We start from the raw sequence: 26,742 nt of genomic DNA, 5'->3' as shown, positions 1-26,742 counted from the left end.
TTATTCCAAGTGATATTATTCTCTTCTATGCATATAGGACACTTAATCCATTTACCAGTCATTATTAACAATTTAACATGCCTCCTGTGTTTGTTCAGATTGTGTGGTTTGAATCCTTACTGGACAAGTTTGGAGGTGAGAGACTAGGGTCAATCGTAATCTCTCCAAGCCTCTGCCTCAGTTTCCTCAATTGTAAAATGTGAATAATAATGAAATCTAGAGTGTCATGGTTGTACCATTAATATTTGTGGAGCGCTTACTATGTACCATAAACTTTATAAGGATTACCTAACAGATTTATGATTTACAGATTAGGTAATGGAGGCTGGGAGAGGTTAAGTCCCCAAGGTCAAACGGTCTCTAAGAAAGTGTTGCGGGTAAACAGGAACACAGGCTGTCTGACTGCAAAACCAGCACCATTAACTAGTAATTCCATGGAGTCACCAATTGTTTAGCAAGGGCCTTGCAAAGAGAATGAGCTTAAGAATCAATAAACATGAAAGTATAAAAAAGCAGGAAAAAATCAGCAATTGACTCATCATCCAAAGGCACCTGCTATTATTAATATTTTCACATATTCCCTTCTAGTCTTTTAAAGAAATATTTCAAAGCAGGAAGACAGATGATAATAGATATCCACCCCAATCCCCATTTTTTTAAAGTCATAAAACGCAGTAAATCAGATGGCTCTACTTCCCATACCCTGGGATATTTTTTTCCTATGCATAGAGGCACTCTGAAGAAAGGCCTGGCAATCTATTTTCAAAAAATCAGTTATTGAAAACCCTATGGAGCAGAGTTCTACTCTGGCACAGGGGTCGCCATGAGTTGGAATCAACTTGACAGCAACTGCTTGGTTGGTTAGTTATTTTTCTGTAGATGACCAGGATCACGCATTTTAAAATCCTATTTGAAGCATTTTCCTAGCATATCAGATATTTTACATGATTTTTCATGGCTGCATATATTGTATGGCTGTAACATAATCAATTCCCCATTTGGGGCATTTAAGTCATTTCCTAGCAAAAACATCACTACACATACATCTTTTTTTCAAGCATCTGATAATTCCCTTTGGAAAAATTCCCAGAAAGGCCCTAAGGTCAGAGACTGTGCCTGTATTTAAAGGTCTTCATATTTTTTGCCTGTTAACCCTCAAAGAAGAATGGGAACAGGGGGGAGGTGGGTTGGGATTTTTTTTAACTTAAAAAAAATTTTTTATTCAATTTTAACACACTTACAGAAGAGTGCACAGAAGCGTACAGCTCACTGAATTTTCAGAAACTGAACATGCTCGCGTATCCAGCACGCTGATGAAACAAAACATTTCCAGCCCCCAGAAGCCCCTCCTTATCCCTCCACTCTCTGAGAGCTCCCGGCATGCAGCGCGCCGATCCCGGCCTGCACCGCGACGCGGAACCGGAGACCGGGGCTGCCTAGCGAGTACCGTGGGACCGTTGGTGGCGCAGGGTGAAGCTTTTAGTCACCTGGTGGCCGGAGGCGACGAGGCGGGGACGACATGGAAGTGTAAGCCACCCGGGACGCGATGTGGGGTCTGGAGCCGAAGCTTATAGCTACGGGCCGGCTAGACTGCTGAGAGCCAAGAGACGCGGGGGATGGGGCGACCCGTCGCGTGGGCTTGTGGGTGGGGGGACGGCAGTCAGGAAAGGCCCGTGGGATCTGGGTGGGCCGGGAAGAAAGTGACTCTCGTGCTGCCCCTCTGAGCCTTTGTGCCTGGGTCCCGGGGCCGAGCGCCGCTGGGCCCGGCTGCTTTTTATTTGTGCCTTCCCTCTGCCCCATTCATTTATAAGCGTTTCCTGGGTCACAGTGGGAAACCCAGGCCCATATCCGAGCGGGGACTTAGAGAGGAATAAAGCCCTGGAACTACCAGGATGGGGGACGGAGAAGTGCTGGGATAGCGCTTTGCCTAGGGGCAGCAGGCTTCTGCCCCTTCCTAACTCGGGAGAGATACTATCCAAGTTTGATGAGGAACAGTTACGGAGGGCGTGAGCCTGAACTGGGACTGGAGAAACAGCCCGTGTGTGGTGGCTGTGTGTTTATAGGAGGGAGTAAAAGCCCTCCTAATAATTTAGCTCTACGTTGTTTTTTCCATGTTTGCTTATTGTACTGAGTGCAAATGGAAGTTTTTGTGTCTACCCTGCATGTGGGCTTTTACATGGTTGACATTAACTTGAAGATATACCTATATTGTGTTCTCTATAGCACTAATTATTTAATACACACATTTTCCTTTATGTTCTTTCACTTCAAGTTTAATGGTTATGTACTAATGTTTTGCAGGCTTTTTAAAACCTTAACACATCCATACGTAACTGAAACAAAAGTTTCATGGAACAGTAATTACCTTTACTGTATGCAATACACTCTGATACTGTCTATTCTCTTTCATTGAAAAGAATGTTGACATGATCCACTATGTTGATTTCACAACCCATTAATGGGGTTCAATCTACAGCTTGAAAAACACTAATTATATATTACTCTGGTCCAAGCTATCATCTTCAATTTCTTCCTCTTTGCTAGAGCATTTCCTGTCAGCATACAAACCCGTTTTAATTTATACATCTTGAAATATCCCATATATCTTGAAATATTCCACTTTCAGGTCTCTACCTGCTGCTTCATTTCTGCTTCCTGGCACAACAGGACTTCTTGGAAGTGCTGTTTATCCTCACTCTCTAAGCCATTCATTTAGACTTTTGTCCTCACCAGTGCACAGAAATGACTATTTTGAAGATGACCTGAGCCTTGTATCTTGTAAAATCCAAAGGTCGATTTTCTGGCTTCAACTTTCTTGATCTCTTAGCAGTTTCTATACTTGTGTACTCTTTCCTTCTAGAAACTTTTTCTTAGCTTTGTGGCATGCTGTCCTGGATTTCCTCCTACATCAAGGACTCTTTCTCAGCCTCCTTCCCTGGCTCCACCTCCCCCTTGTCTGACTCCAAAATGTGGAAGTATCTCAGGGCTCAGTCCTGGGACACATTCTCTCACACGGTCATCTTACCTACCTTTATGCTGATTAGTCCCAAAATTATATTTCTAGTTCTGTTCTCTGTCTTGAGCTCTAGGCTCCTTTTCTCTGCTACTTGCTTGACACCTCCATTTGGATGTCTAAAAGGCAACTCACACTTAGCAGTTTCAAAACAGAACTACTTATGCTCCCTTCCTTGTGCTTACTCATCCTAACCTGTTCATATCTCAGTTATTAGGACCATTACCCATTCAGTGGCTTAAATCAAAAATCTAGTCTCCTTTCCTTCACCCCTAAATCCAGTCTATCATGCAGTCCTGTCACCTCCACCTTCAGGATATATTTTGAATGCAGTTATTTTTCGCTGTCTCTGCTGCTCACTTTGTAGTCCATTATCTCTGGTCTGGATTAAGCAATAGCCTTTGACTTCCACTCTTGTCCACTTCCATTCCATTTGGAAGAACGATCTTAAAGTATTAATTGGATGATGTCACTGCTTTCGTAAAACTCTTCATTTGCTTTCTGTTGCACTTAGAGAATATCTAAATTGCTTACTAGGATTGCAGTGCAGTGAACTACTTAATATGGCTCTTCTAGCTGTAGTCTGTGTGACTCTCACACAATGACTGGGTGGGACTATGCAGATAAGGTGCTTGTGGCCCACCAAGGGGATTGGGCAACTTGCAGCTAATGCAAATAAGGTACATGACACCCTTATGGGGATGGGACCATGCAAATAAGGTGTATCGAACCCTAATGAGGGGATTAGTCAGTTTTGCCATCCCATTAGGCTTAAAATGAGCTATCCCAGAGGCAGAAAGGGGGATCTCACTACTACCAACAAAGAAGAGATAGGAGTAGAACTTGTCCTTTGGATCTGGGATCTCTGCACTGAGAACCTCGTAGACCCGGGAGACAGCTGTAACACTGGAGATGGTGAGAAGTGGCAGCAGAGAGCTGGCAGCAACAGAACCAGGAGACTGGCTCCAGATGGCACAGTGAGCTTCTTGGCCCACGGCGTAAGGCATTTACAGTGAATGTGCCTACACAAAGCCAGAGAGCTGAGCGCCTTTGGGCCAAGGCTTACTGGCGGAGTAGGCTGCCTCCAGGAACTTATTGGTGGAGCTAGAAGAGCTTTGTAACACTTGCCCAAGCAGGGCCGAGGCCAGGCTGAGGGCCAGGGAGAGGCCTGCCTGCAAGCATAGCTGAGAAGAGGCTGTCATGATTGAACTGTATCCTGAGTCATTTCTGATCCTGGATCATAACCTGTTACTTCCCTAATAAACCCCGTAATTGTAAGTATTGTCCGTGAGTTCTGTGTGGCCGTTGCACTGAATTATCGAACCCAGTAGAGGAGTAGAGAGTGCCGTGGGAGGGACATATGGTGTCAGAATTGGTAAAAAGGTTGGAGGGTGGAGATAGGTTTGACCTCCACCTCATAGGAATCAGCTTTGGGCTGTTGATGTTGATTTTGATTCTCTCTTCTCCCCCTCTGAAGTTGGAGGAGGTCAGGTGCCCCCCACCATGCCATTTTCACAAGGACATACAAGATCCTGTATAACCTGGCCACTCACCGAACTTATCTTTTGCCACTCTCCCCACCTCCCAAACACACACACTGTACTCCAGCCACACTGGCAGTTGGGTAGTTCCTCCAGCCTTCCCAGACCTTTCCTATCTCAGGATCTTTCCATCACTGATTCCTCTGCCTGGTGTGCTTTTCCCCCTTCAGCTTCCTTCTTGTCCTTTTGGTAGCTCAGCTTGAGAGTCCCTTTTAAAAGTTGCCTCTCCTTTTCAGTGGATCCAAAATAAGTCTTCCTTTTGTCTCTCATAGCACCCTGGTTTATTTTCCACTTAAATAAGTTGTCACAATGTGTTTACTTGTTTAGTGCCTTGCTTGTCTCCCCCACAAGAGTATAAGCTCCAGGAGGGCAGGGACCAATGTCTGTTTGTTCACCTTGTGCTTAGTGCTGCATCTGGCACACAGTAGGCATTCAGCAAATACTTGCTGAATGAAGTAATACTGCAATATTTCATTAGTTTAATAAGTAAAAACGAATTAGTAGCATCCTAATTGCTAGGCATATGGATTTTCAGATTTTCCTAAGTGAAATGGTTTGAATCAAGGGTTTTTACTCATTTAACAACCTGTCCACTTCTCCCAAGGAGTCAGTGACTTTTTGAAACCAGTCAGGAGTTTTGCAGCTAGCAATTTATGGGAAGATGAAGTTTTGCGGGGGGAGGCTGTACATTCTGGGAGTGGGAGGGCCCCTGGAAAGGAAAGGTCTGGAGACCTGACTTCTAGTTCCTGCCAGTCAGACATGACCTCTGGCGGTGTGGTCCTTAGGATCCGCAGCAGAACACTGAGTACTAGAGCAAGCATATTGTGCCTGTCAGGGATGATGAGGCAGGGATGGAAAACTCCCCCTGAGTTTTGGCTACTTTTTTTTTCAGTCACGGAGTGAATACGTAAAAACATACACCAGAAATTTTTAAAAGTGAGAGTATATATATGCTGTATTAGATTGAATGACAGAATTTAAAAATAGCTTTTTGATCATTTTTTCCCTCAGGTAAAAAGGATACTGTCTTAGTCATCTAGTGCTGCTATAACGGAAATACCACAAGTGGTAAAGTAGGCTAAAAGTCCAAGTTCAGGGCATCAGCTCCAGGGGAAGGCTTTCTCTCTCTGTCGGCCTTCTTATCAGTCTTCTCTGGGACTAGGAGTTTCTCCACGCAGGGACCCTGGGTCCAAAGGACGCGCTCTGCTCCTTGCACTGCTTTCTTGGTGGTATGCGGTCCCAAATTCTCTGCTTGCTTCCCTTTCCTTTTATTTCTTGTAAGATAAAAGATGGTGCAGGCCACACCCCAGGGAAGCTCCCTTTACATTGGATCAGGGATGTGACCTTAGTAAGGGTGTTATACAATCCCACCCTAATCTTCTTTAACATAAAATTACAATCCCAAAATGGAGGACAACCGCAGGATACTAGGAATCATGGCCCAGCCAAGTTGATACACACATTTTTGGGGGACATAATTCAATCCATGACAGATCCTAAATGTTTGTAGCAGAATTAAGTTTTGCATATATAAGATATTGAGTACTTGACTAACTTGTCTAATGCTGTGGAATCATTTATATGTTTGGAAAGCTTTGCATTTACTCTTTTATTCTTGAACTTAGCATACATAGTTAAAGGAAATGGACTCATGTATTTATCCTCTCTCCCATCCTTTTGAGGTAGTGTCAGGAGTTCCCTCATTTTATAGCTGGAAATACTGAGGTTTAGAGAAGTTAGGTAATAGATTCTATAACAATTCGGTAACAGGCCTGGAAAGAAGATACTTGTTTCCTAGCTACAGGTTGTATTGTTCATTGTGTTTAGTTTTTCAGAACATGACAAATTGGTAACAGGTAGAATTTGAGTAACTGTGTTCATCATTGCATTTGCAAGAGTTAACCGTGTGGCAGTTAATAGGCACTGTCAGCCTGGGCTTTTGTGTGTGTGCACGCACGCTTCTAAGGAATGTCTGTCAATGGAGCATTTTGTTCTGTTGATTCAGAATTTGGTTTTCCAGAGTAGTTGTTTACAGCCATTAAATTGACTCAGCAAATTAAGCAGTTTACACAGGTTAAAGTTCAAATAGCAAGTCAACTTCTGTCACCTAATTCATTACTTGGGGAAATTCAGTGACTGTTTGTAGTAGATTCAGACAGTCTTTAAAATTCACTTGGAATATTTGCTTTAAACATCTGTAAACAAAATAGGTACTATTCTAAGTCTTACAGGAAAGTATGACGCTGGAGCCTTGGTGGTGCAGTGGTTAAAGTGCTCTGCTGCTAACCAAAAGGTCAGAAGTTTGAACCTACCAGCTGCTCTGTGGGAGAAAGATGTGGCAGCCTGCTTCTGTAAAGATTTACAGCCTTGGAAACCATGTGGGGCAGTTCTGCTCTGTCCTGTAGGGTCACTATGAGTCAGAATTGACTCGACAGCAATGGGTTGGGTTTGGTGTAGATGGGCAGATTCTAGAGGGGTGATTGCTTGTGAATGTATTGTATAATCATAAAGTGTTAGCTATAGAGCAGACAGTTCCTGCTGTAAATATATCATTGACATTCTAATAGATCTAAAAAACATTGGGGAGAATGCATTTTTTGTCCTCAACTATAAGATATAGTAACGTCTTTTTTTTTTTTTAACATTATAGAATTCTTTGTTGTAGTTTTACATTTCCATTTTACTCAACTTTTTAGCTTGAAAAGTTTCAAATCTATGGAACAGTTTCAAAAATAGCACCACAAATACCTGTACTTACCTAGAGTCACCATTTGTTAACATTCTGATACATTTGTCTTATTTCTCTCACCCTTTCATGCTCTCCTGTGTGTGCAGGCTCTCTCTTTGTCTCTCTTGTGTGTGTGAACACTCACACGTTTTACTGAACTATTGAGAATTAGTCATAGACATCATCATATCACTTCATCCCTTCTTAAAAACGAGCCCTGGTGGCACAGTGGTTAAGAGCTTGCCTGCTAACCAAAAAGTTGGTGGTTTGAATCCACCAGCTGCTCCTTGGAAACCCTAGGGGGCAGTTCTACTTTATTTTATAGGGTTGCTATGAGTTGGAATAGACTTGACAGCAGTGGGTTTGGTTTCTTAAAAAGGTCATTCCCCTATGTAACTACAATATCATTATCTCACCCAGGACGTTTAGCACTATATAATAACTATTATGAACATACAGTCTGTAATCAAAGTTCTCCAGTTAGCCCAGTAATGTTCTTTTAGCTGGGTTTCCTTTGTTCCCAATCCAAGATTCAGTCAAGGATTATTATATGTTTTTTGAGTTGCCATGTTTCTTTAATCTCTTTTACTCTAGAACAATTTCCTAGCCTCCTTTTGTGACATGGACATTGTAACAAATGGCATTGAAACATTTGAAGAATCCAAGCCAGTTGTTTTGAAGAATGTCCATCAGTTTGGATTTGTCTGATTATATCCTCATGACTAGATTCAAGTTAAGCATTTTTTGGCAGGATTGCTATAAGAGACGTGGCTTTCTCTGTGCATTACACTAGGAGGCACATGATGTCAAAACGAACCATTTTTGGTGCTGTTAACTTTGACAACTTGATTATGTTGATGTCTGGCAGAGCTCACCATATGCTTTTTCCCATCAACCTGTCAATTAGTGGTGGTTACAGTAACATCTTGAGGATAAAAACTGCCTTAAAATATTTTCCCAATAGACACAGTACATTTCCACCACTGACATTGAATTGATTCCAACTCATAGTGACCCTATAGGATGGAGTAGAACTGCCCCGTAGAGTTTCCAAAGCTGTAATCTTTATGGCAGCAGACTGCCACATTTTTCTTCCGTGGAGTGGCTGGTGGAATTGAACTGTCGACGTTTTGGTTAGTAGCTGAGTGTTTAACCACTGTGCCACCAGGGCTCCTTATAGTACATTTGGAGCTTCATAAAAGGTAGATATTGACTCACTGACATTTTGTTGAGTAAAGGAAGGCATATCATATATTGGCAGTTAGTATTTAGCTGGGTTAAAAAATATATTGTTTATAAAGAAAATGTTCTACATTCTACTTTGGTGAGTAGCATCTGGAGTCTTAAAAGCTTGTGAGTGGCCATCTAAGATACTCCACTGGTCTCACTCTGTCTGGAGCAAGGAAGAATGAAGAAAACTAAAGACACAAGGGAAAGATTAGTTCAAAGGACTAATGGACCACAGCTACCACAGCCTCCACCAGACTGAGTCCAGCACAACTAGATGGTACCCGGCTACCACCACGGACTGCTCTGACAGGGATCACAATAGAAGGTCCCAGACAGAGCTAGAGAAAAACAGAACAAAATTCTAACTCATAAAAAAAGACCAAACTTACTGGCCTGACAGACTGGAGAAACCCTGAGAGTATGGCCCCTGGACACCCTTTTTGCTCAGTAATGAAGTCACTCCTGAGACAGGCCCATAAAACAGAGTGAGACTAAAGGGGCACACCAGCCCAGGGACAAGGACTAGAAGGCAGGAGGGGACAGGAAAACTAGTAATAGGGAACCCATGGTCGAGAAGGGGGAGTGTTGACATGTTGTCAGGTTGGTAACCAGTGTCACAAAACAATATGTGTACTAACTGTTTAGTGATAAGCTAGTTTGTTCTGTAAACCTTCATCTAAAGTACAGTTTAAAAAAAAAAAAGTTCCTAATAAAAGAAAAACTACTAAATCGCCTTATGCCAGCCAGGGTCTGCAAGGTGCAGTAGCTATTTAAAGTTCCTTTGTTCTCCTGGTCCCCAAAACATAGATTTGTTGAAATCACTAGAAGAGACTGTCCCTCCTTCTTTATGTATTGGTTTGAGAAAAGGCAAATTATGTTCTTTGGATTTTTGCATTAACAGTATTGACTTGGGCAGTAAATGGGAAGGGCCACCGGCAGATTTCCTAGAGCATGGAATATTCTGCATGGCAGAGGAGGTGCTGTGATTTGGAAATGAAGGTGTGACAGTGGTGCCTGGGGTGGCTTCTCTGGCCTTGAGGAAAAATAACATTTGTGTTTTTTTTCCCCCAGCCTGTTCTAGGAAGGGATGTGTTTTTGTATTTTAAGGAGCACAGATAGGAGGCAGCCTGGTTGACTGACTTCCTGATTTAGTAGGCAAAGATGACATGTGGCTTCATTTGCCCTTCTCAATTTTAAATGAACCATATCTCATACACTAATTATGCACTGTCCTTCCTGTTTGAGCTTCTTTTTAAATCTCATTATATTCTTTGTGACCTGAGTGCTGTTGTGGTCATTTGGGCAAAGTGGCACTTTTGTGAAATCCTAGTGGTTTATTGAATCACTGGTAGCATTTAGTAACCTTCATGTGCTGCTTTGATCACAGTGCTGACGTCAGTGTGCTGGTAACCCAAGGCCTAGGTCAGATCCTGTGTTAGCCACCTGCCAGTTTTGCTTTATTTATTGACTGGGAAAGTCACCTTTCTATCTGGCCCATTTTTTGAAAAATTTGTGTTATCATTTTCATCATGTAGGCCCACTTCTGGTTTAAGAAAATATGGTAGCCTCTATGACACATTACGTGAGGGTCACACTTCTCTGCCTGAATTTGCGGGTTTCAGCTTTACCTGTTTCCGTTCGTCCAGTTCAGTCTCCTTTTCACAGTTCCATGGTCATCTTCCACTTCAGGTAGGCTTCTTACTGTGTGACCTTGAACAAGCTGCTTAATCTCTGATCTTCAGTTTTAACATCTATAAAGTAGGAATCGTAATAATAGCTCCTACCTCACAGGGTTTTTAATGAGAATTAAGTGAGGTATTATGTTTAGAAAATAATAGCCTCCCTTTATAGAGATCTTAATAAATACTAAGTACTGTGGTAAACTTTTTAAGTTTGTCGTCTCACTTTATCCTCAGAACAGCCTTATGAGATAGAATGAGGTAATAGTAGTAATAACAGATGGCGTTTTTAAAAATAAGTAGTATAACTAGAACATGAATATGGGATCTGATTTCAAAACTCTGTTCTTGTCACACTGTACTACCTCCGGAATGCTAAAAACAATGAATATTTTCTGACGTGGTATTTTAGAAAAGATCAGTTATAATTCTAGTCACATTGCTGTGCTCATGTATGCATGAAAGATGACAGTTTGACCTTGATCGACGGTTATGCAGGAGGATCAGGCTTCTGACCACCTGCCGGACTCATGAACTCTACCTATTGAGCTGGTAGAGGAGATGAACACCTTTGGAGTTTTGTGGATTACCTGGGAAGATTCCTCGCAGTTACTAGAATTCCCAGCGGTGATGCCGGTGTTAAGGAGCCATTTCTGTAGATTCAGTGCCAAGACTTAGTTGCCCAAGACGTCACTAGCTGGTGGGAGGCGGATGGTCTTGGGGAGAGAGGACTTGAGTACAGGATGAGAAACACTTTGTTTCTCCGGTATTTCTAGCACCCTCACTCTGTTTGTTGACCCTCTCCCTGTGGTTTTGCCCCTGTATTCTTCCTCTACCTACCTTCCACCCAGGTGTCTGACTTCTCTTAACTTCTGCCGCCTAGACTAGGGGTAAGTGTAGTATTTTAATCACCGACCTGGTGAATGATGTGTGATACACTATGACTGTAAAAAGGAAAGTCTGTTCAGAAATGTCCACAGCCAGCTAAACCAGAGGACTTAGGAAATGTCTCAATTTTAGGTCTTAGTCCCCAAACTCCTAAACTGGACTTGACAGAGGAATTATTTCACAGCTATTTAATACCCACAAAGGAATGTGAGCCCAGACTAATAACTTCCTTTTCTCTTGCAGGAAGGATGCAAATTCTGCACTGCTGAGCAACTATGAGGTAAATAGCTTTGAAATGGACTCTTGTATTTTCTTGTCTGAGAGTTTGTCCTTTGCTTCTGAAGCTTGTTGAGTGAGTTTTGGTTAGAAATGATGAGCTCACCTGGGTTTTCCACTGACTTTAAAGCAAAACAGATGACCCTACCTGGTGGACCTTAGAATATTCTAAGCTTATAAATTATACACAGTATTTCAGGGAAGCTGGGAATACTTTCATTTATAGGAGGCAATCTTCCCTAAATCCCAAAGATTGGCTTGTAGCTGGTGGGAGGTAGCCTCCTTGTCCAGTTTGGATTTTGCTAGATGTTTGGGTGTTTTATCCATTGGGGAAAGATTGCATTTACTGGGTCTCATGCAAGGGCAGGCAGGGACAAGGTGGCCTTGTCAAAAACCATTGACCTTGGTGTAGATACATTTCTCAAATTTATTTATAAAAAGCTTTTATATACTCTCTCCTAGGTGTTCCAGTTACTAACTGATCTTAAAGAGCAGCGTAAAGAAAGTGGAAAGAATAAACACAGTTCTGGGCAACAGAACTTGAATACTATCACCTATGAAGTAAGCCTGAGCTTGCTGGAGGGCTAGACCACCTTGGTGGGGGGCGGGTCATGGTTTATTCTGCTGAGGACTGGCTGCCAAGTCAAGATTGCCTGTAATCCGATTTGACTATAACTCAATTTCTAATCTGTTTATAAAAGTTCATTCTATTGTAGAAAATTTAGAAAGTACTAAAAAGCATAAAGAAGAAATCAAAAGTAATTCATGATCTTAATATCTAGTTGACATTTTGATGCATTCTCCTCCAGCCTTATGCTTTGTCCTTAAAAAAGAATGTTTAAGCCTTTTGTTTGTTACATGTTATGTTTGATTCTGTATCTGTCACTTTGGTATATACTTTCTTGCTATTTCCTTCCAATTCTGATTTTTGCCTCTATGGAGAATTTGTTTTCAACTATAGTGGTGGTTATGTTTATCTTTTCGAAGACATTATTGAGTTTAAATCAAGTTATCATAATCCCTTTTAAGGAAAATAAGGGTTTAATACTTTTGCCACCTGCGCATCCAAGTTTTGCTACTTGTGGGATTAAAAAAAACCCTATCATTCATTTATTCATTCATGTTCTTTTACATTTTGTAGTTGATCTCTTTCAAAGAAGAAAAAATATTTGTTTGTAATCAGTTTTATAACCAAAAATTCAAACTATCAAGTACTTTTAACTCGACACTCTTCAATTTTAGCTCACTGCCACTCTATTCCTCCTTAAATTTCTGCTTTTAATTCATGATGCCTTGAAGAAAACTATTGTGATAGACTTTTTATACTGCAACATATTTCTAGTACTTTAATGTGAATGACAACTGGTCTGAATATGAAGTTCTTGAGTTCAGCTTTTATTCTGCAGGGCTCTTTAGCTATCACTTTGTCTATTAGTGTTTGTTACTATGAAGGTATCTGAGATCAATCTGATTTTTGCACTCTTGAGTGACTTAACTTAGACGATTGAGGTCAGTGTTTGTTTTACAGGTTTGAAATTCCTCCCAAATTATGTTCAAGTGGGGTCCCCTCTTTAAAGTAAAATAAATCCTCTTATTTTGAAATATTTTTATACGTATCGAAGAGTTGCAGTGATAGTGCCAAGAGTTTCCATGTACCCTCATCATTTTTTCCTAATGTTAATATCTTACATAGCCATGGTACAGTTATCAAAACTAAGAAATTAACATTGGTACAATACTATTAAACTAAACTAAAGATTTTATTCAAATTTCCCCAGTTTTTCCTACTTATGACCTTTTTCTGTTCCAGTGCTCAACCCAGGATATCATATTACATTTAGTTGTTATGTCTCCCTTAGTCTCTTCCAATCTGTGACACTTCCTCAGTCTTTCCTTATCTTCCATGACATTGGCACTTCAAAAGAGTACTGGTCAGGAATTTTGTGGAATGTCCCTTGATTTAAGTTTGATGTTTTCTTATGATTAGACTGAAGTTATGGCTTTGTGCTCTTTTCTTGCATGATACCAATTATGTCTTTTTTCTGATGATGTTAACTTTGATCACTTGGTTAAGATGGTATCTGCTAGGTTTCTCTACTGTAAAGTTACTCTTGTTCCATTTCCGTATTCTGTTAAAATCAGAAGGTGGGATGTTTGAAATATGACTCTAGGAAAATTGGAAGTTGTCAAAAATGAAATGGAACGCATAAAGATCAATATCGTAGGCATTAGTGAGCTGAAATGGACTGGTATTTTCCATTTTGAATTGGACAATCTTATGATCTTCTGTGCCAGGAATGACAAATTGAAGAGGAATGGCTTTGCATTTATCGTCAAAAAGAACATTTCAAGATCTATCTTGAAGTACAGCACTGTCAGGGTTAGGATAATATCCATACACCTAAAGGAAGACCAGTTAATATGACTTATTCAAATTTTCACACCAACAACAAAGGCCAAAACTGAAGAAATTAAAGATTTTTACCAACTTCTGCAGTCTGAGATTGAGCAAACATGCAGTCAAGATGCATTGATAATTATTGGTGATTGGAATGCGAAAGTTGGCAGCAAAGGATTGGTACTTGGAAAATGTGGCCTTGGTGATAGAAATGACACTGGAGATTGTGTGATAGAATTTTGCAGGACCAATGACTACTTCACTGCAATTACCTTTTCTCGATAGCATAATGGCGACTATACACGTGGACCTCGCCAGATGGAATACACAGGTATCATATTGACTACATTTGTGGAAAGAAATGATTGAAAAGTTCAGTGTCATCAGTCAGAACAAGGCCAGGGGCTGACTGCAGAACAGACCGTCAGTTCCTCATATGCGGGTTCAAGTTGACGCTGAAGAAAATTAAAACAAGTCCACAAGAACCAAAGTATGACCTTGAGTATATCCCACCTGAATTGAGAGATTATGTCAAAATTAGATTTGATGCATCGAACACTAATGACCAAACACTAGATGAGTTGTGCGATGGCATCAAGGCCATCATACCTGAAGAAAGCAAAAGGTCATTAAAAAGACAGGAAAAGAAAGAAAAGACCAAAATGGATGTCAGAAGAGACTCTGAAACTTGCTCTTGAGCATAGAGTAGCTAAAACGAATGGAAGAAATGAAGTAAAAGAGCCAAACAGAAGATTTCAAAGGGTGACTCGAGAAGTCAAAGTAAAGTATTATAATGAAATGTGCAAAGAACTGGAGTTAGAAAACCAAAAGGAAAGAACATGCTCAACATTTTTCAAGCTGAAAGAACTGAAGAAAAGGTTCAAGCCGTGAGTTGCAATATTGAAGGATTTTATGGACAAAATATTGAAGGACGCGGGAACCATCAAAAGAAGATGGAAGGAATACACAGAGTCACTGTACCAAAAAGAATTGATTGACGTTTAACCATTTCAGGAGGTAGCATATGAGCAAAAACTGATGGTATTGAAGGAAGAAGTCCAGTCTGCACTGAAGACATTGGTGAAAAACAAGGCTCCAGGAATTGATGGAATACCAATTGAGATGATTCAGCAAATGGATGCAATGCTGGACGTGCTCACTCATCTATGCCAAGAAATTTGGAATACAACTACCTGGCTGACTAACTGGAAGGGTTCTATATTTGTGCCCGTTCCAAAGAAAGGTGATCCAGCACAATGTGGAAATTATTGAACAACATGTTAATATCACACACAAGTAAAATTTTGCTGAAGATCATTCAGAAACAGTTGCAGCAGTCCATCAGCTGGGAACTGCCAGAAATTCAAGCTGGATTGAGAAGAGGATGTTGAATGAGGGATATCATTGCTGATGTCAGATGGATCTTGGCTGAAAGGAGAGAATGCCAGAAAGATGTTTACCTATGTTTATTGACTATGCAAAGACATTCAACTGTGTGGATCATAACAAATTATGGATAACATTGAGAATAATGGGAATTCCAGAACACTTAATTGTGCTCATGAGGAACTTGTACATAGACAAGAGACAGTCATTTGAACAGAACAAGAGGGTACTACGTGGTTTAAAATCAGAAAAGGTGTGTGTCAGGGTTGTATCCTTTTGCCATACTTATTCAGGCTGTATGCTGAGCAAATAATCCAAGAAGCTGTACTATATGGAGAAGAACGGGCATCAGGATTGGAGGAAGACTCATTAACAACCTGGCATTGTGCAGATGACACTACCTTGTTTGCTGAAAGTGAAGAGGACTTGAAGCATTTAGTGATGAAGACAGCCTTTAGTACGGGTGCACCTCAACATAAAGAAAACAAAAATTCTTACAACTGGACCAGTAAGCAACATCATGATAAGGAGAGAAAAGATTGACTTTGTCAAGGGTTTCATTTTGCTTGGATCCACAATCAACACCCACGAAAACAGTAGTCAAGAAGTCAAATGATGCATTGCCATTGGGCAAATCTGCTGCAGAAGACCTCTTTTAAAGTGTTGAAAAGCAAAGATGTCACCTTGAGGACTAAGGTATGCCTGACTCAAGCCATAGTATTTTCAGTCACCTCATATGTATGTGAAAGCTGGACAATGAATAAGGAAGGCTGAAGAAGAACTGATGCCTTTTGAATTATGGAGTTCGTGAAGAATATTGACTGCCAGAAGAACGAACAAATCTGTCTTGAAAGAAGTACGGCCAGAACGCTCCTTAGAAGTAAGAATGGTGAGATTTTGTCTCTTGTACTTTGGACATGTTATCACGAGTCCCTGGAGAAGGTCATCATGCTTGCTAGAGCAGACGGTCAGTGAAAAAGAGGAAGACCCACAACGAAATGGATTGACACAGTGGCTGCCTGCAACAGTGGGCTCAGACTTAGCAACGATTGTGAGGATGGCACAGGATCGGGCAGTGTTTCGTTCTGTTGTACATAGGGTCTCTGTGAGTTGGAACTGACTCAGAGTCACTTAACAACAACATTATTTAGAAAGGAGTCATTGCATTCAGCCCACATTTAAGGGGAGGGAGATTAAGCTCCACTTCCTGGCAGGAGGTGTAGAAAAGAATTTGTGGACCTATGTTAAAACTGCCACGTCAAGTAATAAATATTTTGGGCGAGATACTTCAAGACTTTGCAAATACTCTGTTTTTCCTTAAGCTTTTGCCCATTAATTTTAGCATTCATCAGAGATCGTTCCTGTACTGATTATTACTGTGGTGTTTGCCTAATGGTGATTTTCTAGTTTCCTTATTCCACCATGGTTATTAGTTAGAATTCTTCCATTAGGAAGAGTTGTCGTGCGTTACCCATTTATTTATTTATCCAACATTTATTTATATATGTATTCATGGCTATCTGTTTTATTCTTTGGTTTCCCACTCTTTAAAAAATTGTCTGAAATATGATAAGAGCTCGAATTGTCAGTTTTTTTTCAAGATCAGAAAGTTTCCTTTTAAAAATTTATCAATTGTTCTTTTTTAAAATTTTATTTTGTTGTTATTGAGAATATACGCAGCAAAACGTACACTGGTTCAACCATTCCTGCATGTCCAGTTCAGTGACATTGATTACATTCTTCAAGTTATGCAACCATTCTCACCCTCTTTTTCTGAATTATTCCTCTCCTGTTCACATACTCACTGCCTTCTAACCCCCTGAGGTTCCTGTCTAAACTTTCGAGTTGCTGTTGTCAGTTTGAGCCCATATAGTTAGATCTTGAAAGAGCAGAATGCTCACAGCAGTCTCTACTAGTTAAGCTGAACTATTACTTGGTTTTAAGAAGACTTCGGGGGATATTTTTGGTTTAAAGTTTAAAGATTATCTTAGGGCAGTAGTTTCAGGGGTTCATCCAGCCTCCTTGGCTCCAGAAAGTGAATTCTTTTTTTTTATTCTAGCTATGGTTTTCTCTTTTGGGAATTCCTACTGTGTGAAGGTTGGATCTCCTGAAGACATTTGTTTGATAGAGGATTTTTAAAACAAAAATTTTAAATGCTGAATACAGGCAGTCCCTGGGTTATGAACAAGATCTGTTCCTAAGTCTGTCTTTAAGTTGAATTTGTAGGTAAGTCGGAACAGGTACATACATACCTACAGTTCTTATTTAGCATTAGTCAAATGTTTGTCTCTATATGTAGCATATGTTTTACTTTTCTATGCGTATAAAAACACTTAAACACTTCCAAATTGCAGTGTTTTCATGAGCATCACAAAGTAGTGTGTGTGTGTTTTTTATTATGGACCATTGTATTTCACTCAGGTTTTTAATATAATAGGCTTTATGGCAGTCTGTTTACGAGTTTCCCTGTAAGTTGGATGTTTGTAACCCGGGGACTGCCTGTATAGCCACGTCTTCCCTCTTTCTCACTTAGGAGTTCTTTGTCTTATGCTTGCCTTTTCAGTTTTTTTTTCTTTTTCTTTTTTATTGTGCTTTAGGTGAAACCTTTTTTTGTTTTGTAGACGTTAAAATATATTTCAAAAACACCATGCAGGCATCAGAGCCCTGAGATTGTCAGAGAATTTCTAACAGCAATGAAAAGCCACAAGTTGACCAAGTAAGTAAAGATTATATATTAAGTTGGATGAGGGTAACACATAAAGAAAACGATAGCTTAGAAAAACTATTCTCAGCAGCTGTATATTTATATTTAATTGGATTTTAGATTTATAATGAACGCACAGTGCTCTTTTGAAGTAGGATCGTGGTGTTGCTGCCATTGTTTAGAAGAGACAACCGAGACCAAAACCATCTAAAGCCAAGGAGAGAACTTAGTGTTTTTTTTTAATCTCCTAGGTCTTTTCTGGAGCCCTGGTGCCGCAGTGGTTAAGAGCTCGCCTGCTAACCAAAAGGTCAGCAGTTTGAATCTACCAGCCGCTTCTTGGGAACCCTATGGGGCAGTTCTACTCTGTCCTATAGGGTCACTGTGAGTCAGAATCGACTCAACGGCAGCGGGGATTGGTTTTAGATCTTTCCGTAGAGTATTGTATCATGACCTGTCGCATCATCCCCTCCCAGCATTCACACCAAATTGGTTAAAAAGTGGGGTTCACAAATTAAAGTACTTTGCATAAAGTTGATCAATGAAAAGTCATTTAACATTCGTGTTTGCTTGAGGTCATTGTGGTTTGACAGTAATTTGTCAGCTCTTCTAGTGCCCAGTTACTTCACTTGATGAGTTTCTTGAATGAATTGAACTTTTAAAATTAAAAACTTCATTGTCATTAAGCATTAGATCAAAAGTTTACCTGAGAAGAAAACTAGCCCAAGTCTTGTAGAATTCATACCGGAGCTGAAAATTCCAAAAGCTTTTGTCATTTCATTCAGGATAATCAATAATTTTCTTTTGGAGGAACCATTTGGTGTTACTTCAGGCACACAGTTGTTTTATAATTTGTAAACTATATGCACTTCTCCTTTTGCCTCTCTCCAAATGAACTCAGAAGACTGTGTCTTCCAAATGTATATATTCTTGAGGTAAAAGTATTTACTTGCTACGCAAAGTCATTCTTGTTCTTTGGTATGTTAGAAGCTTAAAGAAGAATTCCTTGGAATGTTGGGCTGGATTACAGAAGACCTTCCTTACTGGAAGCCAATATATCAGACTGAACCAGGAAACTTAGTATGTCTCCATTGTTCAGTATGTGATTATCAGATATTTTCTCCAATCAATGGTTTGTCTTTTCATTCTTTTAACAGTGCCTTTCTTAGAGCAGAAGTTTTAAATTTTGATGTAGTCAGGTTCATCTTTTCTTTTTTCTTTTAAATCATGCTTTTGATGATGTGTGTAAGAACTCTTTGCCTAACTCAAGGTCAGAAGACTTCCTCTTACGTTTTCTTTTAGAAGTTTGATAGTTCATGTTTTACATTTACATCGGTGATCAATTTTGAATTAATTTTTGGGGTATAGTAAAAGGTATGGGTTGAGATTTATTTATTTTTTGCATATAGATGTTAAAACTGTTTGAGTACCATTTATTGAAAAATCTTCCCTTTTATTGAAAAATCTTCCCTTTCTCCATTGAATTGCCTTTGCGGTTTTGTTAAAAAAAAAAAAATCAGTTGGATCTGTTTCTTCGTTTTATTTTCTGTTCCATTGATTTTTGTGTCTGTCCTTGTGTTAGTACCACACTGTCTTGATCATCATAACTTTATAATAAGTATATGTTCTTAAACTTTTTCTTTTTTACCATTTACAGTCCAGATAGAGATAATATTTTACCACTTTTTAAGTAAAATGTATAAGCCTTTTAATAATATAGTTCCTCTTACCTTCTCTCTTTTATGTTATAGTTGTCTTATTTATTGCATCTACATACATGGAGAGGTGCCCTGGTAGTGCAGTGGTTAGGAGCTGTGGCGAACTACGGCTGCTAACCAAAAGGTCAGCAGTTTGAATCCACCAGCTGCTCCTTGGAAACCCTGTGGGGCAGTTCTGCTTTGTCCTGTAGAGTTGCTAGGAGTCAGAATCAACTCGATGATAATGGTTTTGGTTTGTTTTTTTACGCTGAAAATGCTGTTCGACAGCATTTTAATTTTCAGTGCTCTTACATATTTTAGAGAATTTACAAGGACAAAAATGTTCTTTTGTATTTCCCCAGAATTTTAGCATTTCTTTTGCTCTTCATTCTTTCCTGAAGTTCTGTTTCCCTCTTACCATTTACTTCTGCCTGAAGAACTTCCTTTAGCAGTTTTTTCAGAACAGGCCTTTTGGCTACCAATTCTTAGTTTTCTTTCAGCTGAGAATGTCTTTTCTTTTCTTTCATTCCTGAAGGGTAGTTTCACTGAATTGAATGTTCTTTTCTTTAAGCATTTTAAAGATGTTATTCCGTTGTTTTCGGGCTGCCATGGTTTCTGATGGAAAACCTGTGTTTGTTCAAATATATAACGTGTTATTTTCCTCTCTCTGTGTCTTAGTTATCTAGCACTGCTTTAACAGAAATACCACAAGTGGGTGGTTTTAACAAACAAAAATTTATTTTCTCACAGTTTAGGAGGCTGGAAGTCCAAATTCAAGGCGTCAGCTCAAGGGGAAGACTTTCTGTCTCTGTCAGCTCTGGCTTGCTTAATCTGCTCCTTTTATATCTTTTAAGAGATGGACTCTGAGATACACCCTACACTAATCCTGCCTCATTAACAAAGACAACGCATTCCCAAATGGGATTATAACCAGAGGCATAGAGGTTAGAATTTACAACACATATTTTTGGGGGACAGAGTTCAATCCATAACAGGCTGCTTTGAAGACTTTCTTATCTTTGATTTTCGACAATTTGATTATGATGTCTTTAGGTCCTTTTTTGGTCTTTAATTTTTTTTTTTTTTTTTAAGTTTATCATGTTTGGGATTTGTTGAGTTTCTTAAGTATATAAATTTATGTTTCTTATCAAAATTGTTACATTTTCGGCCATTATTTCTTCTGCACTAATCTCCGTCTCTTTTCTTCTTCTTCATTTTTTTCTTGAACTCCGCAGACATAGTTGTTAGACCTTTTGTACTGTTCCACAAGCCCCTGAGGCTCTGTTCATTTTTATTTCTCCAATTTTTTTTTCTCTTGTTCAAACTGGATAATTTGTGTTGATCTGCCTATAAATTCACAAACTCTATCCTGTGACATCTCCATTCTACTATTAAGCTCATCTAGTGAATTTTCCATTTCAGATACTGTATTTTTCCGTTCTAAAATTTCTATTCATTTTTTTTTTTATAATTTTAAAGTAATTTCTGTTTCTATTATTCCATTGATTTCAAGAATGTTCACTTTTAACACATGTTGTTATAGTAGCTACTTTGTCTTTGTCTGATAATTGCAACATTTGCGTCATCACAGATTTGACATCTGTTGATAATCTTTTCCCTGGAGAATGAGTCATATTTTCCTGGTTGAGGTAATTTTAGATTGTATCCTGGACATTTTGAATAGTATGTTGCTTAGACTTTAGGTCCTGCTAAAATTCTCTGGTTAGGGTCAGACCTCAAGTCTGTCTTGCCTTTCCTGGGTGAGGATTTCAGTGTTAGTTTTGTTTTTTAAGTCTTTGCTCTTCTGCTCTGGGTCTTTATTATGTATTAGACTGGGGTGTGGCTTAACTTGTTCTCTTCCCAGCGTCTTTCCTGTGCTGTTTTGGGTCTGTTCAGTGCATGGATAGCTCAAGGTAAGCCTAGGATTTGTTCTGATTCATACATAAATTTAGGGGATCCCCTTCTCCAGCTTTCTCTTCTCTGGGATTCCCTCCATACTCTGGCGCACAAGGGCCCTTTAATTGATCCTCTCTGGCCATAAATACTGAGTTTCTTTCAAAGTTTTAGCTGTCCATGTGTGCAGTTGTTACTGGGACCACTCTTGAGGCAAAGCAGGGAAAGGGAAAAAAAAAAGGATTTCTTAGGACTCTTTGGACCGCAAAGGCCCCTTTCCTTAGTTCCTCTGGTCAGAAAGCATTTTAGCTGCTGGCAGCCCTCACTGTCAGACTCCACTGAGGACTTGCCCTGAGTTGTGAGAGAAAAGAGAGAGCGGGAAAGGTGGATTCTTCTGGATCTCCAGACCTCAGCAACTTCCTTTCCCAGTCTTCTGGCCAGAAAGATGTATATTCTCTTGAAGTTTTAGCCACCTGTGGAGCTACTGCTACAGTTCTGCTAAGGCCTGCCCTGGGCTCAAGGACATGAGAGAGAAGGAAAAAATCAACAAGAAACAGCCCCTGCCCCAACTGGTTCTTTCTTCAAGTTTTGTTTCCCTCCCCAGTCTACTTACTTTTGCTTACTTTTCAGAGTCCTCAGGTTGTTGCCTTTGTATTTTTTTCTGAGGTTTTTTATTGTGATCAGTGGAGAGATAGGCTTTAGTGGGTTTATTCCATCTTGCTTACACAGAAGTCTTAATGGTTGATTTTCAAGGCCTCTTCTCAGCAATTTGTCTGGGCTGGTGTTTTGCTTCCTAATCTCTAACGTCCTTTTGGCTACAAATATGGACCTGGCTGCCATTCTAGAAACTCACAAATAGGAATTTCCTTGGGTCTTAGTTTCCTACTGCTGCTGTAACAAATATCAGAAGTGGGTGGCTTTAAAGAACAGAAATTTATTTTCTCACAGTTCGGGATGCTAGAAGTTTGAATTCAGGGCAGTGGCAGGCGTATATTCTCTCTCTTCTATCTTTTAGTGGGTGCCAGCAATCTTTGGTGTTCCTTTTGTGCTTATAGAGGCATCTGTCTTCGTTGTAACATGGAGTTCCTGCCCCCCTGCTCCTTCCAACAGACCTGCTGGTCTCTGAACTGCTGCCGGGATCATCCTTTCCTTTTCTTGGAGGACAGCAGATGTTTGCAGCCATGTTGGTCTGTCATTTCATTTCCCACTGATAGAATTACAGGAATCGCACCGCTTTCTTTCATTTCATCTTATCTCTGCTGCTTTTAGTCTAAACGCCTGAGGTGGTTGATTGAATCCATAGGTCACGTGTGTATCTTCAAGTTCTGGTTTCTTTTTGCTTAACAGTTTGTTTCTCAATCTGTTTCTTTCCTCCCACAGTTTATAATAAGCAACAAGGAGAAACCACCCCACACATTCAAGATTTCACCTAAAAATTCTCCTCAACTGAATATCCAGCTTCATCACCTACAGGTTCTACTTTCCATAAAACATTTGAATATGATTCAGACAAGTTCTTTGCTACTTTATAACAAGGATCACCTTTCCTCCAGGATCTAGTAACATGTTTTACCTTTTTTTAGGCTTTTCCAGAAGCACATTCAGCATCCATGTTTTTAGCAGTATTCTGTTTGTGACTATAGAAGCTGTAGTCTCTACAAGTTCCCTTATTTCTTTCCGAGCCCTCATCAGAATTGCCCTTAATGTCCATAATTCTACCAATAGTCTTTTCAAGGCAATCTTGGCTTTTACTATCAAGTGCCTCAGAACTCTTCCAGCCTCTACCCATTACTCAATTCCAAAGCTGCTTCCACATCTTTAGGTATGTATCACAGCACCGCCCCCCCACCCCCCTGCCCGTCCCCAGTCTCTGGTTCCACATTCTGTCTTAGTTTCCTAGTGCTGCTATAACAAAATACCACCAGTGCGTGGATTTACAGAAGAGGAATTTATTGTCCCACAGTTTGGAGGCTAGGAGTCCCTATTCATGGCATCAGTAGGGCTGTGCTCTGTTTAGGAGGAGATCATTCTTGCATTTTCATTCTCTGGCGGCCCTGGCTGTTTCTTGGTGTTCCTTGGCTTGTAGACAGATCCTCACATGTCGTCTTCCCCACACGCCCAATCTCTCCATAGTAAACAGTTATGAAGCCACATCCCTTGTATCCTCTCCAGAGCATGTTCTCTTACTTTTTACAATAGAATTTTCCAAGTCTTCCAGCTTGGCCATAATCTATATACATTTAAAGCAATCTATAATATTGAGAGCTCCCTTTGAAGTTTTATAAACTCTTTTGTGACCTTTTACTCCCTACCTTTCATTAAGTGATTAGTTTTTGGGTTTTTCATAGGTTATCCATGATTCTAAGAGTCTTTGGATGGCACAGATGGTTAAGTGCTTGACTACTAGCTGAAAGATTGGCTGTTCAAACCCGCCCAGCAGCACCTTGGAAGACAGGCTTGTCCATCTGCTTCTGAAAGGTCACAGCCTTGAAAACCCTAGGGAGCTGTTGTACTCTGCACACGTGAGGTGGCTATGAATCAGAATCAACTTGATGGCAACTAACAACCAATAACAAAATCCATGATTTGGCCAGGAGCAAAGCTGTAGGCACTGTTGTTCTACAGGCAGCCAGTAGGGGGAGCTGGCAGGCTTTTTCACTGTGGCTGGACCTGGAGATAGCTGACCTGGCCAGCCCATTGGAATTCATGGGACCTCAGTGCCTGATGACCCAGAAGCTTGCTTGTCAGATACCATCAAGATTTGGACCATCTAGTGTTAGCCAGTGTGGTTTACGTGAAGAATCACGTTTGTAACAGGGACTGCTGAGGTGCTCTTCAATCCCTGTGCCTGAATATCCCCTGGTAGGGTTTTTCCTGTATCATTCTCTCGGGGATAGGAGAGTCAAGATAGTAGTCTTTAACTGGTCCAGTTCTATTAGTGCAAACTCGTGCTCCATTAATTTGCTTAAATACCTCCATTACTAGAGTCTTTGAGAGTAGATTAAAACCATATTTTGTTTAACTTGATAATCTTGCTCAGCAAAATGGTAGTGTTAGCATTCAACTTGAAGTCACTCTGACACTGACTCCCCTCTCACTTCTTCTGTAGCATGTTACTTCCCCCAGAGCATTTGGCTTTTAGTCATTTTGAGTTTTTGCCTGAGACATTTAGTTCTCCAGGAACTGCAGCCTGGCTTGCAGTCCCAGCTCTTATCCTGAGCTCTCCTCCCTGAGATGTACAGCTATTCCATCAGGAATAGAGGGAGCACTTGCTTTCAAGTCCTAAGACCAGCTGAGGTAGGCCTGTAAATAACCATGGCTTGGAGCACCACTGAAAGGACTTTCTGTGCACAGATTACTCTTGGAGCTTGGCACCATATGTGGGGCATGTGCCTTGGGACCAGCAAAGTGCAGAGTAGATGGGTTATCAGGTTTCCCTCGTCTCTAGGTTGTGATTACCCAGTCTCTTTCCGGGCCTGGAACCCTGCCCCCGTGTCTCCCCAGAGTTCTCCAGTTCTCTCTCCCATGGGCCTCTCCTGGAAGTCAGTTACCCTAGGTCTTTAATTTATTCTTCATATTATACTTATCTCATGCCAGCTTGGCCTCAGGTGCCAGGGATATAAAATGAATAAACTAAGTGCTGTGCTAGTTGGGGCGCAGTGGAGAGACACTGAGGTGTCAGAATTGAGTGTATCATCCTGTCTACAGGAGGAGACGCTGGTTTTAATATAATGGTAGTGTCATTCAGATGCAGGTGGGGAAGTGCTTGCTCAGCAGAGGGAGTACCATGTGCTAAGGCACAGAATCAGGAAGTAGCCTGGTGCTTTCTATGCAGTTTGGCTTGATTAGGATGTGAGTAAGTAGGGACAGTGGAGAGACTGACAAAGGCCAGATTTCAAATGGTCTGGGGACCTGAGGACTTGAATACAGAGGTTCAGGTTCCTACCACAATCTGTCTGAACAGTGAAAGTATTACAGACAGGATAATGAGATGACCAGGTTTTTGCTTTTTTAACAGATATTTTATTTGTAAGAGAATCCCTGGGTGGTGCAAGCAGTTAACACACTCAGTTGCTAACAGAAAGGTTGGAGGTTGGAGTCCACCCAGAGGCATCTTGGAAGAAAAGCTTGGTCATCTACCTCCAAAAAATCAGCCATTGAAAACCTTATAGAACACAGTGCTATTCTGACACACACAGGGTCCGCTTGGTAGCAGCTGGTTTACTGGTTTTATTTGTAAGAGTGAAGATAGATTGAAAAAGTGGCTGACCTCTGAGGATGGAGGCCAGTGTCCTGTAACCAAGAAGGGTTGAAGTGTCTAGGAGGAATAGTGAGGAGGGGACAGATATATCTAAAGAAATGTCATCAGTAATACTTGGTGACTGAATATGGGCAGCAGGTGAGAGGGAGGAGTTGAAGATGACTCTTAGGTCTCTGACCTGGGTGTTTCTCTAAGATGAGAAGTACAGTGAAAGTTGCTGGTGTGTTGGGAAGGATGGTAAGGTCACTTTGGAATGTGTTAAGTTTGCAGTGTGTCTGAAATGTCTAGTAGACAGTTGGATACAAAGGTCTGGAGGTTGGCTCTGGTTTAGCATGAAAACATAGATTTCTTGGTTAAAGCCAAGCAGTCGAAATTGTGAGGTTTGGACGAGGAACTCAGTAAGGGGGACAGGGGGCGGCACCCTGGGAATGCTGCAGGGGCAAGCAGAAGAGAAGGCCCAGGAAGAGATGAAGAAGGGATAGTCAGAAAGCAAAGAATCAGGAGAGAATGGTATGGTATTGTGGAAGCCGAGAGAGTAGACAGTTGCAAGGAGGGAGTGGTCAGCAGTGTCACATATCCCAGAGACATGGTGGAGTAGGAAAGAAACATCCGCTGTCGATGTGGAACTGACTGGGCCTGTTAGCGTAGAGCAGTTTTGGTGGTCAGTGGGGCAGGAGCTAAAGTGAGTGGGTTGAGAAGCAAGGGGAGAAAGTAGAGACAATAAAAGTAGCCTTGGTTTTGCATCCAGGGTGAATGTTTGTGACCCCCACCCCATCATCTCATCTCCAAGGCTAGAGCACAAACTTTGGCAATACATGCAGTTCTGTGATTTTACCCCAGCGAGGCTCAACACCTTGGGTGTAAAGAGCAGAGAACTTGCTTGGCTGGTTTGACTCAGGGTTGGTTTTTCACGGAGTGATTGGGAATTTTTTTTTTTTAATTGTACTTCAGGTGAAGGCTTGCAGAACAAACAGTTTCTCATGAAAACAGTAGTACACATGTTGTTTTATGACACAACATGTCAACCCTCTAACTTCTCAACCTTTTTTTT

The 26,742-nt window shown here is 40.7% G+C and overlaps 1 protein-coding gene across 5 annotated transcripts in view; it reads left to right on the top strand.

Annotated features, from left to right (window-relative positions):
- The first annotated feature begins 1,402 nt into the window (after nt 1-1,402).
- The window catches only part of CRCP (CGRP receptor component), a 47,714-nt gene continuing 22,374 nt past the window's right edge, over nt 1,403-26,742 (top strand). For 2 of the 5 annotated variants that reach the window (XM_023735313.1, XM_023735314.1), the window contains exons 1-4: nt 1,403-1,527; nt 11,323-11,359; nt 11,818-11,916; nt 17,761-17,855. In XM_023735313.1, the coding sequence (XP_023591081.1) occupies nt 1,520-1,527; nt 11,323-11,359; nt 11,818-11,916; nt 17,761-17,855 (239 nt within the window). In that variant the 5' untranslated portion in view covers nt 1,403-1,519. Of the gene's footprint in view, nt 1,528-11,322; nt 11,360-11,817; nt 11,917-17,736; nt 17,856-26,742 lie in introns of those variants that run through there. The other 3 variants (XM_023735315.1, XM_023735316.1, XM_023735317.1) reach the window with 3 other exon arrangements.

The sequence above is a fragment of the Trichechus manatus genome, unplaced genomic scaffold, assembly GCF_000243295.1.
Source record: "Trichechus manatus latirostris isolate Lorelei unplaced genomic scaffold, TriManLat1.0 scaffold00077, whole genome shotgun sequence".
In the NCBI taxonomy this organism is placed as follows: domain Eukaryota; kingdom Metazoa; phylum Chordata; class Mammalia; order Sirenia; family Trichechidae; genus Trichechus; species Trichechus manatus.
This window is presented reverse-complemented; position numbering and strand designations above follow the sequence as displayed.